Here is a 13,492-nt window from a genome sequence, read left to right as displayed (position 1 = left end):
AGGGCAGAAGTTATAAATCACTATAAAATGTCATCATGTTTTGATAATCATCTGTTTCAGTTGAACTCACTTCCACACACATGTACACAATACTGTACAAAAGCAATATCAGGCTAATATACTGTTTGGCTACTATATTCCTTTCTCTGTTGAAGACTTTAAAAACATACTACATCGTTGACACAGCCTGTAGAGGTTATTTAACAATAATTATGGGTACATAGTGACTATTCAGAATCTTAGCAATGATCACAGCTTTTCACTGCTTTGTAAACAAGTAATAAACAGTGAAAACAAGTATCTCAAGAAGTAGCAGTGTTTTGTAAGGTGGTTATGTCAGCATTAAAAACAGAACAAGAAATCCTAGATTCTTACACTCAGTTCTCTTCCACTCAAAACTTACTGTCTGAAACACGCAGGATGTTCAGCCAAACTGTTTTCACTGAATAACCAAAACTGTGCAACTCCTCCAGAATGAAGGCACTTTCATCTTCATCTTCAATAGTGAGAAGATCAGATCCTGCAGATTAAACACCATTTTTTTTTTTTTCTTTCAAACAGCTCACATCATTAAAATGTAGCACTACATTTCCAAAGAGTTGGCGTGGAGGATCTTGACCAAAAAATTTGAGAAGCCTGCTCATGTGATTTAACAGCTACTAAACTTGCAACTAATGTGAAAACGTTCAGGCTGATACATAACTGTTCTCACTTGGTTTTAAAACAAGTTTGCAAGGGAATAAACGCATTTTATATCTTACTCCAGAAATCAGTATTTACAAATAGAAAGAACCATGTTTGCCTTCAATTTCATAGTTGGCTTAATGAGCTCTAGTATTGGTTTCCTGAACTAGAAGAATTACATATTGTAGCTATCAGACAATCACTTACCTTGATTTCTGCAAACTTCATATGCGGTATCAAAACTTGTGCCCTGCAGAACGGTGTTAAAGCTGTAGCAACTGGTTTTGAATTTGACCCAGGGAACATTTTTTTCTGAACATAAGCCATTATACACAATGAGTTTCTTCTCTGCGATAGAAACAACAGCACAGCTTTATTGGCACAACAACATACACATTAATATAACATTCCACACGTTGTTTTGGAATAATGCTAATAAGCATATTATTTCATTATGTCTCTATTTTTCAAAGAGAAAATTTAGTGGCTGTATATATTTGTATTAGAACTGCAAAGCTGGTTTTATTTCAGAAGAAAAAACTTGCAGGCTTGCAACAGTGCTATCGAGATATTTATCTAACAGTGATGAGCACAGGGAGAGATGCATCATATGGACACTTGGAGCTGCCCAGCATCTCCTAAGGGCTGGGGATTTCCAGGGGCTGCAGGGCTTCTCTCCACTAAGCCGCAAGGATAAATGCCAAATACCAGGACACAGAGGAAGAGGAGAGATTCCCATCAGAATGCAGGACTCAGCCTCTCCAACATGCAACATATTGTGCCAAGAGCCTCTTAGGGAAGTTCTTTCCATTTTCACAAAGACTAGACCCAATAGCCAATACTTTATGGGGAAAAAAAAAAAGGCTTTACCAATAGGAGATATAATTTTGAATGAAACATCATCATCGCTTAACCTCAGACCTTTTACCTTCATATACTGCCAGTATCACTACACACATTTGCAGCTGCAAAGATGTAATACAGAACCTAAATGACTTACTGGGTGGCACATGACAGACTGCTCCTGGCTGAAGTTGTTCACAGCTTGCACTCTTCCAGTGCCCCGAGGTATCCATATAAACACAGCTGCCCAAAGCCTGGGACTCATCATCTTCCCAGTAGGTAAACAAGGATCTAGTCCCATCCGACCACTCAAAATTAAGCCCATTCTGCCAAAACAAGTTTTAAATTATTTCTGTTCACTGCCATACTTTTCTTTCCAGTGGCATCTTAATCAGAATTTCTTTTGCCTCGCCCTCAGTCCTGGCCAGCTTCAAAAGATTCTCTCAACTTATTTCTAGGAGAACACAAACTACACCTCACCTAACCTGCTGTTTTGTATGGTAGCTGAATATCCAGATCATTGAGTGTAAGTGATTACTTGGGCCATAAAGCAGCTCAAATTGAAACTTCATTTCAATGCTGACAATAGGGGAGATTTTATTTTCATAGGTTTTTTTTGTTTTTAAGTATTCTCTATGGCTTTCATTTTTCAATCCTTGCTGCACCAAACTAGCTCTCATTACATTTATGTATCATGCTGCAAATTATGGTAAGGGGACAGATAAAAGGCTCAAGTGGGGGTTTCATTTCCAAAAAGGAACTTCCTGTGACCTCTGCTCAGCAACACAGCAGCTCATAGTTCGCTGCTGAAAGAAAACTAATTTGCAGTATAGTATTCACAGATAGTGAACCCATTACGCACATCTGCAGTGAACAGCCCGATCCAGTGGTTGTATCCCAGCCGATTCACAATGACTGTGAGGAAAGATTGGTGGTACTGATCTGCAATGCTGACCAGCTCAGCTCCATTTGCCATGCAGGTTTTTAAAGCTGCAGACCACGTAAAATTCCCACGTATCAGGGTATATGTTCTGTTTGCATACTGTAAAGTATCTGGCACAGGGTACATTTCAGATGCATTTACGATATGCCCAGTTGTGTCTGTTGGAAACAAAGAGCAGATTTATTTATTTTAATTTTTCAAACAGACAATTTAAAGATAGTTGAAAAACAGCTTCATTTATTCTACACAGATAGTTTCCTCCCGCTTTCCCCACAGTTGTGCTTCACATTAAGTGATGTCAAACATGGCTGTAGTTTGCAAGAGCTACGTAAGTGCAGCCCAAAGCTTGCTGGTTCATTCTATTTACTCTGTTGAGCCTCCAGGACAGAGCAGCAGGAACTACTGCATCCTTAAACAGGGACCTGAACAATGAGGTAGCAGATAAAGCTGCGCTACATAAAACCACCACCAAGTCCATACAGCCCATTTTGGTAACATGCTTATCACCGTATGTCATGTCCAGAACTGGAAAAGCCTGAGAAGGAAAGCCAACCTTCACCCGACCTGCCAATTGTCTGTTCACAAAAACGCAACTTCTAAAGTCTTGCCTGATCTGAGATTGCAAATCCAACAATAGAATATTTCCAACAAAACAAACTTCAGTTTTGACTTTTGTAATTTCATGCTGTTATTCTTCTTGTAAGGGCAGACAATATGAAATGCAATCTCTACATCTCTGAGATATGCAACAGAAAGCTCAAAGTTAAGAACTAAATTTAACAGCAAAAGATTTTTTGAGAAATTACTTCTACATCACCACTACTGATTTATTAAACAGTATAAAACTAGTCCGCTGAAACAGCAAAGTAAAATTGCCTATAAAAATCTTTTTAGCTCCTGGTATTATAGACACCTATAATAAGCTCCTTCTAGATAAAAATAAAGTGAATTCAGCAAGAGAACAAATGAGAACAGAAGGAAACCAGACTGAATGCTTACCCTGCCTTTTTTGGCAGACAAACCCATAATTTTTCTCACAGTTTTCTAAGTACCATTTTCCCGTAAAATAAAAATTTGGGTTATTTGATACCAGTGTACAAAGTGGAACTTGTTCTTCAACGTAGACACTGTTATAACGTGGCCTCTGTAATCAACACAAAACCTTACATTAATTGCTAAAGACACCATGTAAAACAAGGCATAATTATTACGTTAAATGTAGAGTAATAATTAGCTGAAAGGCACTGTTACAAATTGTTAGGTAGAACAATGAATGTTCCCATAAATACCATTTAGAATAATGGCCTCATTGAAAAAATGTCACAAACACGCACTGAACAAATGAAAATGTTAACTAAAATACTGACAAACATATCAGGTTAAATACAGTATACTAAATGTGGAATTAGTAATACTACTCTGCTCAAATCCAGTATAGGATGTCAACCATACAACTTAAATGGGAACTTCAGAAGATATTACTATAGCTGTGTATTGAATAAAATAATACCTAGATAGTGCCTTTTTGGCAACCACTGGCTATACCCATAAAGCTGTGTTCACAGTTGTCTGAAGTTGCAAAAATTAAGAGAAAACTAAGTTGCTATACCAAGTTAGGCCTTGTCATCTTGGCAATCATGAATGTTATGGATAAAACAATTTCTCAGTGTCCTTAAAGCCCCTGGAAATACTTACATGCACTGCTTCAATTGGAGACCAGTTGGAATACCTTGGAGGATTTTCATTCATCCATTTTTCATAATCATCACCCTGGAAAGCTATCCAAACACTAGTTTTGCGACCGAATAGATTCATTGTTATGAAAGCTGGAAAATGAAACAGGAGCAAAGTATCAAGCTTACTTATTTGGTAACCAGTTACAGATAGCTGAAGTCTCTTCCAACACACTGAAGCACTGAAAGAAATGAATTGTCAACCAGTAGCTTTACCTACTTACTAGAAAGCAAGAATGTGAAAAGCGTTTCACGGACATTGAGACATAAACTCAGTAAAGATTATTAACTCCAATTGGGTAAGTATCCAGCCTAGTAAGGAACCCTCCAAGAATCTGCAACAGTAGCTTGAACAACTTAAGCTGGGGCACTCAAATAGAATAGCCAATGAGATTCCACCCACCTGAAATAGGCCTTACAAACGTATGAAAACCAAACTCAGGTTTTTATGTGTAGAGATTACAAACATTCCTGAATGTGCTCACACTTCTGATGTTATTAGCCAGGCTACTCTATAGATCACATTATAACATATATATAACATATAACACACATATACGTTACAAATATAAAAATGAGATTGTTTTGGCAACAGCCTGGTGTTTTGTTCTTTATATTTTTGGAAAGTGGGAAAGAAACAGATTTACTGATTTGTTTATAGAAGTGTACCCCAAGTGGAATCTGCATGACTTTTTCCCCTAAGCCTGTATCTATTATTAAACATTTCTTCAAAGATGAAATCTTATGTATTTAAAAATATTTTTGGCATTCTACCTTGTTCCAGTTCATCTTCAAGGGAAGCAAGGGACCCATCATATCTACTGCAGAACGTCTGCGCAGCATACCAGCTCTTCAGGTGCTCTGGATCCTTTGGAATTTGTATCAAAAAGCACTGTTTGGAAAAATAAATAAATAATAGGAGGCTTGCTTTTTCTTCCCTTCTGCTTAAAAGCTCTACCAATTAATTAGGGTGTTGGACCCACAGCCTTAGGCTATGCCCCTTGGTTCAAATTTATCTTTGTAGCTGACTGCATTTTAATGCTGGGATATACCTGCTCACTTCAGGGAAAGTTGCCATTAAGGAACGCAAGTATTTAAGAGCAGTCTGGTGAAATAGTTGTCTTTCAACCTTCAATCACAAATAGATTTTGGTGTATAATTATCTTGGATGAACACCATCTGAAACTATATTTTTAGGCAGAAATTAAGGAACTGCTGAGTACACCAAAGGGCTAGAGTTCTTGTTTTAGACCAAAAAAAAAAAAAAAAAAAGTCTTAAAATTGTAAAAGCGTCAAAGAAGAGAGAGAGCACAGAATCAACATGTTTGTGCATTTGCTATCAAAAAGCCTAGGTGGCTTTTGCATAAATAAGCATGCATTTCCTGGAGCTAAAGTAAAACATTAACACCTTATTCAGGCAACTTCACTGTACAAAGCTACTATCAATACATCACTATTCATAAAGTCCTTGCTTTCAGAAAGGAAGAAAACCTTCAAATATCAAATAATCTTTATAAAGTCATTTTTAAAAATTATTATTATTATTATTATTGTAATAATAGGATTTAGTTTGAATAATTAAGCAGCAAGAAAAAGTGTTTTACTTTAAATCCGAAGTGTAGCCAGCCCTTGGGACACATTCCTTGTGGGTTCTGGTCTTTTGGAATCTCTTTCTCTATTTTCCAAGCATTTTTACGTTTACAAATACAGGGAAGAGAAACAGTACAGTTTTCATCATCCCAGCGTCCTATGTGAAGTAATAATAATAATAAAATAAATGAAAAAAGAAAATAAACACATCTCAACTAAATATTGAAAACAGAAAAGGACTTCTTCGTAGTTAGCTCAGTTATTTAAAGAGAAGTGTCCACTTTATCCATTGAGTAAGATATGCACATATTTCAGCAGAACACAAAGCACTCCACCTGTTGATCAGATCACCTCTGTTGGTGAGTGATGGGGTAGGGGGAGGCTCTTTGTTTTACATGATACTAACTAAAAGCGCAACACAAGAGTGCAACTTCTTAAAAATCTCTCCTCACAAATCCTAAGTTGGATATTCCAAGAAACCCAACATGTTTACCTTATTGTACAAACCACAGATCTTCAGAAAATAGAGACTGAGAAATGGCAAAAACCACTGAAACCAGCAGCACTATATACATATGTATCTTTCAATAACAGTAGCAAAAAAGAAATCTTTGTCATGATATAGAGGCTAGCACCATCAGATAACAAAACATGCTACCCAAAATCCCTCAGCAGATTGGCTATATGGGATTAAAAATAAAATAGAAACTCGAGTGTTTAAAGTTGTTTAATGATATAAAAACAGTTCTTGAATGGAGGAAAAATTGCTGCTCATTCCATATGGCTCGTTTGGTTACAGGAAAAGTGACTGTGAAAACCAGGAATACATTAACTTTTTTTTTCTGTGCCACAGAATAGATGCTTAAGAAAGACTAAAGATTCGATATCACTGAAATATTTATATTTTGACATTAAAATGCTGAACTGTTAATATACTTTTAAGTCCTATTGTCTGCTTTTTGAAGAAACTTGTGATATCTTTATCTTCTTTGCTCAACCATAAAAGTAGTTATACAATCTATAACCACATAAGAGGGCTGTAATACAGACTGCATGCTTCTACAAAGCACTTGAAATCATACAAGCTCCTTTGGCCAATAACAAATATTTCACTACTCCTGCAACAAGAAAAAATATAGAATAAACCTGTTTGTGATGAGATGAAGCCACATCTTTTGCCTGGTTTATGCAGATATCGATCTCTGCCTTCATTCCAATTCTGATATGTTATCAGTGATTCATCCTTCCAGCTGCACAGAAACGTTGAGAGTATAGTTACACTTTTCCCTGTTGTAATCTAACAACACAGACCCTATTAAAAGAGTTTTTAATTGGATACAGAGTAGAAAGTGCCCATTTTTCAACTGACTATTACAACAAACAACCAAACAATCAACATGTTATTGTTGATATATGATATAGTCATGTCTTTGGCTTAAATCTTTTGTACCCCTTTCATAGAAACAAATGAAGGGTAACATATTCTGAATGGTATTTATATGAGAGCCAAAGTTGTCTTTTGAATATCCAACTCAGTCATCAAACAGTTTTAGCCCGTCAAACTGAGTGGCAGCTTGTAAACAAGATGTGCCAAGTACAAATCAGAGCAGCTGAAGCACACTCTTACCGAAATTCACTGCTGATGTTTTCTGCATGCAATCCAATCCACCAGTGAACATCACTATCCGACAGCTACAAAAAAATGTTTTACCATACGCTTTGATAAGAGGGCGACAACAGTTAAACATTAACCGGCTCTGAAAGAACAGGCTCTGCTCATATTCAGATGAAAAGCATCTCCTCTGATTACCAATGGAAAACATGTGCTAAATCCCACCTGTCTTAATTTATGTGACTACTCCCTCCTGACTTCAGCAAGCATGTAAGCAAAACACAATACAGCCTCCATTTTCCACTGGATTGCTGATGTACATTCTGTAAAATTAGGCTGTAAACATTGACAGCATATCTGGCCTGGCAATGACCAGAATTAAGGCCAGAACTAAGAAAAATAAACATTACAATTACAAAGCACAAATATTTCCTCTAAGTATTGAAATGATACTGGTTTTAATGTTTCCAGAACATTTTCTATACTATTTATATTACTTCTTACAGCTCATATGATTGAGATGGTTTTCAAAATGATTGTTACGATCATGAAAATTCTAGACTTCCAGTCCTAAAAGGCAAATTATTATGGATAATTCACAGAAAAATTGTCATTCAAACAGTCACTGACATGGCAACTATTTAAACCATGAACAAACTTCTCTCAACAGCCACAATTTGGGCAAAGGAAAAAAAAGGTTCAGATGTGAAGGACATTGTAAATGCTACCCCATTATTTAGAAGCATTAATTTTTCCTTCAGAAAGAATGGAATTGCAGCCACGCAGTCCTTAGAGTCAGGATTTTGACAGCTATCAGTATACGTGGCAATACCAAATTCAGAATACATATATTTCTGATGAATAATAGTCTAGGAAAAGCTGTCTGGTGTGGTATGATCTAGTCCCTGAATTTGGTTTTCTAATCATAGCACTCAGTCTATCCATTACAATCCTTAAATAAATAGTGTGAAAAATATAATTTTAAATTCTACATGAAGAAATCTTTATCAAGATCTCTAATAACATGTACAAATCACTTCCAGACTGCTGATGATCACCATAGGATGATTTCCATAGGAAATCAGAAGCATTTATGGACATACCTGGTTATACTGGGGAAGGCAGCAGGCTATAAAATAGCTCAATATGTCATACTGTAAAATGCAAATAGAGTAAACTTGGCTATCTCACCAGAAAATGCTACAATATCCACTGCTTCCGTTACAAATCTGCTTTTGAAATATCTCCTGTTAGTAAATATGACTTTAAAGAAGCATTCTAATTCATTACCTTCTTAATTCTATTTTCAATAAATGCTTGTTCTTCAGCAGAATTTATTGTTGCCATTTCACTACGAAGCCAGGCACAAATGAACTCATAGGTGTCCCAGTCTGTAGGATTCACATGAAAAAGATACTCTGCTCCTTGGTAGTACGACCATGGCAGTTCTGGAAGACAGGAAGAGACAGATCTATGTGGGTGTAGAACCTCAGTGCAATTCGCATTCCTTGCAACACACACGGCCCGCTTCCAGCTACTTGGCACAGCACGATATTCCACAACTAGTGGCAGAACTATATTTGAGATATCAAATTATGACAGCAAACAGAGAACCAAGTAAACTTCAGCTTTACATTATATCCCATGTTACTGTATTAGCAGGGTTGCCTAGAGCTGGTAAATACAAAGGCAATTTCAGTGCAACTGAGTGGACACCGAATTCCTGCGCCTACTAGTGGCAACATTCCTTGATCTAACACAACCAGTACTGTATGTTTCAGTGTTTCTAAACAAGAGTGGCAGATTCTGTTCACCAACAAGTTTACACAGTGTTGCACTTTGTAATATTTTAGTTATTTTATTTTTATACATTGAATTATACATCTCAGTATTTCAAGATGTGAAAAATAAAGCTTACATACCAGCTATGTACCAATCTGGATTCTTTGGTTTAACACCTACAAAAATAAATGAAGATATTAGATTAGGAACTGAGAAGAGATATTGCTCCCAAATTGCTTTCCTGACACGGTGAGAATTTAATCAAAATCATGAAGAATGTTGCTATTTTCATCCAGAGGGAGAAAAAAAAAGTTAAACATGGAATAAAATAAAATGGCCATACATACTAAATAACATTTTTAGCAACTTCCATAAATGAGAACTTTGGTTAATGTCTAATTTGTTGCTAATCATAGATGCGCATTGCCACCTGTCTGCACAGATCAGCCCTGGTATCTGGCCAACAAACCCCAACAGAAACACGATTTTGCCATGATTTCACACAGAAAACCATTGGCAGTCCCTCAGGCATTTTTTCTTGTCTCTTCTGAGTTACAAGATAGAGCAATGTAAGTTAATTAAGGTTTCACCTTTTGGTATTTTGCATATCCATTCACGCTTTTCATTGCAGTGTGCTGGAAAAACTGTTCTATTTACTTTGAATACACCACAGTTTCTTGAGTCATCTTCAACATACTCGCTCTCCAGAAATGAAGCTACAACCTGAAAACAGCATAGTTGTAATCTCTCACCAACAATTCAAGATTAAGCATTCCAAAATCCCATTACTGAGAAAAAGGAAGTGTATGAAGGTACATGTACGATAAGAACATGAAAAATAATTTCCAGACCAGGAAACTAATGGAACACCTAAATTATAGTGGTAAAATCCTAAAAATAGGCTCCATAATCATGTTTTTGTAATGTCTTGTTCAATTCCCTATCTTTTATTAGACTCCATCTTTGTCAAAAATAGTGCATAGCAATACAATCTAAACCGGTTTGTTTTTTTTTTTTTCATGATTAGCAGTGATTGTCCAAGCCTAACAGCCTTTGCTTTGGTTCAGCACCTTGCATGACTGGACTTTTCACTTGCATTCTGCAATTACTTAAATAACGATGGCAGAGCTGGCATTGTTTCTAAAGACTGAAAGCCAATTACAGTTTAAAAACTGATCCTTTTGTACAATCCAAAAAACACATGCTTGTTCAGAAACTTTTAAAATGCAGTGTGACACATCTTGGACTAATCACAACACGCTTTGCAGGGAAGCACAAATCCACAAAACCTTATAATCCTACCAAATTCCTTCCACAGTTCTGCAGTTCTTTTGTGCAGGTGGCTCTAAAAATAATGTAACACTAATATTACTGTAACAGTCACTCCATTTAACTGAAGTATGAGAATGTGGGAAAAAAAAGCCCTACAAACCAAAGCTTAGCTGGCCACCATTTATCTGTTCACATGGCTTATTTTTGGGAACTTAAACTTGAGAGGCTTCCGAAATACACAGTATACAGGTACTTACAGGTGTTCTGTCAGACCACTGCCATGTCCCTCCAGAAAATGGGTTTCTTTTATTAAATCCAATCCAGAACTGTCTTTCTTCTGTCCTGTGATAGAAACAGATAAATACTTTAAACAAACACTTTCATTAATAAACTCTTTCCTCATCTATTTCATAAATTATATTTAAGTAGTGCAAACACGCATACTCCTTTTTTAACTCATTATATCATATTGTAATACATTTATTAACATTCTAGCTCTCTTGCAGTAAACTCATTTTGTTATTAAAATGTTATCTTTTTTAGAGGAACTTGTTTAAAATGGGATTCAAATTGCAACCTCCAATTCAACAGGGAATGTTAAACTCGTAAGAACATCACTGACATTAAGAATCATTTGACGCCTACTGCAAAGATCATCTTCAAAAAGAGACACATTATAGTATTGCTATTACACTTCTTGTCACCTGTTTCTAAGTTCACATTAGTCAATAGTAGTCTTCCTCAGACGCTATTAAAGAACATTCCCTAGATCATAGGTTATTTGTACAGATTAATATGCTTAAGATAACCATTGTTAATGTTACTAAAGCCTATTTACCTGTCAAAAATTGAATATAATAAATTGTTTAAAAAAGTCTCTTCATAGACATGGGAAAAACTGGCAAGGTGTGCTCCAAAATCTTGGCATAATGTTTCAGCTTCACTCCATGTTCTTTTCATCAGAACTTTCTCTCTGTGAAATATCTGCAATAAAATAAACAACTGCCATAAATGTGGTTGATTTTGGAGAGCAAAATTGATTCAAAAGCCCATAAAAACTAAATATCACAGTTCTTCCTACAATAAAGTTTATATTTCAAGCATAGTTTTGGTTCAAGACTTAAGAAATTCATTCACTTTAAAATGCCATTAAAGGATGGTAACAATTTTTGTTTGCTAAGTACAAGACAATGCTTTAGTTATATAGTTCAGGAACAGTGTACTCCTAAAACAATTTAGAACCTGAAAAATTTAAAGCACATTTGCCAGTTACCTTGTAGCAGTTGAGTAGATTGCCTTCTGACTCCCATCCAAAGTAGCAGGAACTCAAATGTCTTTGAAAAGTAAGTTCGGGTTCTTCGTAAGAACTAATTTTTTGCCTGCACAATGACATTGCTTTGAAGTTCTTACAGCTTTTTACCTCCCAGTAACCAACAGGGTCCTGCCCTCGCACTGCCACGCATCCTCCAGAATGACCTAAAGCATGGAAACAAGCAGTGAATAAAACATCTGAATTTTGTTAATTTTTGGTGAAGTGAGTGCAATGTAAAATCTTCATGAGGTTACAAAGGTATCAAATCCCGCAGTCAGCGATCAGGTTGTAAACATGTTTTGGCTGACATGAGCACGTAGAATGAAACACAACATAAGATTCCTTTCAGAAAACACAGAAAGGAAAACGTGATTTAAAACAGTATTTTGTGAACTGCAGTGGTAAAGTAACAAATGTAGAGGAAAAACTTAGAAGCAGTTAGTGAAAGAGCACCTTCTTATTTTTATACCTACATCCTCAGTTGGTTCACTCAAAGGATGAAGAACTTAAATTCCAGTTATCCAAAGACTCAAATGTTTGGCCACAACATCACAGACCACATTTGAATCAATACTCAAATGTTCCACATATAAACCTGCTATTTCATTCTTTTTCACTTCTTGGAAAGTTTTCCTTTGGATTACCATAAAACAAAATCTAATGGCACACCAAGTACCAGGAAAGTGAAGAAGAATTAAAACACTACACACAGCGCCCTTATTGCCAGCAGCATATCGAAGACTATCTCTGTCATCTTCTTCACAAAAGCAGAACTGGAAACTGCTTGTAGTGGAAGCATGTTACTGCCCACAGGCCTTTATTTATTTATTTATTTTAATTCAGCACATGACTCACGTGGTTGATGCTTGTTCCAGTTTGTGTAGCTCACAGAGTGATTTTTCCCATCTGTTGTTAACCAAAAGTATTCTCCTGTGTTGTTAAGGTCCTGCAGGCCTATCCAAAAATAAGTTCCCTCAGATTTTACCACGCTCCGGATCATGCTGGTGATAAAAGCTTGCTCAAACCTAATAAAATGATCAAGATGAAATGCTTATTAGTACAGAACAGGTCAACTGGCATTTTGGTGAGTAGGTCTCACAAAATAACTCAAAATATTCAAGAAAATTATCTAAAAGGTACTTAACTTTCTTTACAGAACTCTGTGGAAAATTTCATACATCAGTTTGTGGTACAGTGTGGTACAGCATAATTTTTCCTCCTTTTTCTTCTCCTTCCCCCCCCCCCCAGACACACACACACATTTGGACACATTCAAAGAACATTCATAGAGATCTCTTAAGCTTGATGCTAATGCTGCCAGTTTCTAAAACGTAATATATTCATGATGACAAATTAGAAAATCTTTGTACAAAGAAGAAAAGGTGGCAGGGTCACAAAAAGGTACAGAATAAAGAAAAGCAAAAGCTTTGCACAGGAGTATCTTATTAGAACTAGACACAAGACAACACTAAGGAGTCAGAGCTGAAAATCTCCAAGCACCAGCTAAAGGAACTGCTTTTCCATTCTCAAATTTCTTCATTGTTGCTGTGTGAGACATTTTGAGTTTTTCAAGTAATACACATCTCACACAGTAATCCCTTTGTCAATTCAATGCATTCATATTTAATTGGTATACCATGATACAAAAACTAACAAGCTTCCTTTGCTGCTCCAACATTAGAAGTGGAAACTAACATAATAGAGATGGCTATATCCACCAA

The 13,492-nt window shown here is 36.2% G+C and overlaps 1 protein-coding gene across 3 annotated transcripts in view; it reads right to left on the bottom strand.

Annotated features, from left to right (window-relative positions):
• PLA2R1 (phospholipase A2 receptor 1) overlaps window positions 1–13,492 on the bottom strand; it is a 34,372-nt gene that overhangs the window by 2,339 nt on the left and 18,541 nt on the right. For 2 of the 3 annotated variants that reach the window (XM_015869157.3, XM_085553043.1), the window contains 17 exons: window positions 12,627–12,796; window positions 11,733–11,935; window positions 11,298–11,443; window positions 10,717–10,801; window positions 9,778–9,910; window positions 9,328–9,363; window positions 8,696–8,853; window positions 7,421–7,485; window positions 6,940–7,043; window positions 5,808–5,950; window positions 4,978–5,095; window positions 4,166–4,296; window positions 3,470–3,614; window positions 2,390–2,628; window positions 1,685–1,853; window positions 892–1,032; window positions 404–520 (listed from right to left, as the gene is read on the bottom strand). In XM_015869157.3, coding sequence (XP_015724643.2) covers window positions 404–520; window positions 892–1,032; window positions 1,685–1,853; window positions 2,390–2,628; window positions 3,470–3,614; window positions 4,166–4,296; window positions 4,978–5,095; window positions 5,808–5,950; window positions 6,940–7,043; window positions 7,421–7,485; window positions 8,696–8,853; window positions 9,328–9,363; window positions 9,778–9,910; window positions 10,717–10,801; window positions 11,298–11,443; window positions 11,733–11,935; window positions 12,627–12,796 — 2,303 coding nt within the window. The remainder of the gene's footprint in view (window positions 1–403; window positions 521–891; window positions 1,033–1,684; window positions 1,854–2,389; window positions 2,629–3,469; window positions 3,615–4,165; window positions 4,297–4,977; window positions 5,096–5,807; window positions 5,951–6,939; window positions 7,044–7,420; window positions 7,486–8,695; window positions 8,854–9,327; window positions 9,364–9,777; window positions 9,911–10,716; window positions 10,802–11,297; window positions 11,444–11,732; window positions 11,936–12,626; window positions 12,797–13,492) is intronic. The other variant, XR_014948210.1, reaches the window with a different exon arrangement.

This window comes from Coturnix japonica, chromosome 7 (assembly GCF_054131305.1).
Source record: "Coturnix japonica strain WE chromosome 7, WE-NBRP24, whole genome shotgun sequence".
Classification (NCBI taxonomy): Eukaryota; Metazoa; Chordata; class Aves; order Galliformes; family Phasianidae; genus Coturnix; species Coturnix japonica.
This window is presented reverse-complemented; position numbering and strand designations above follow the sequence as displayed.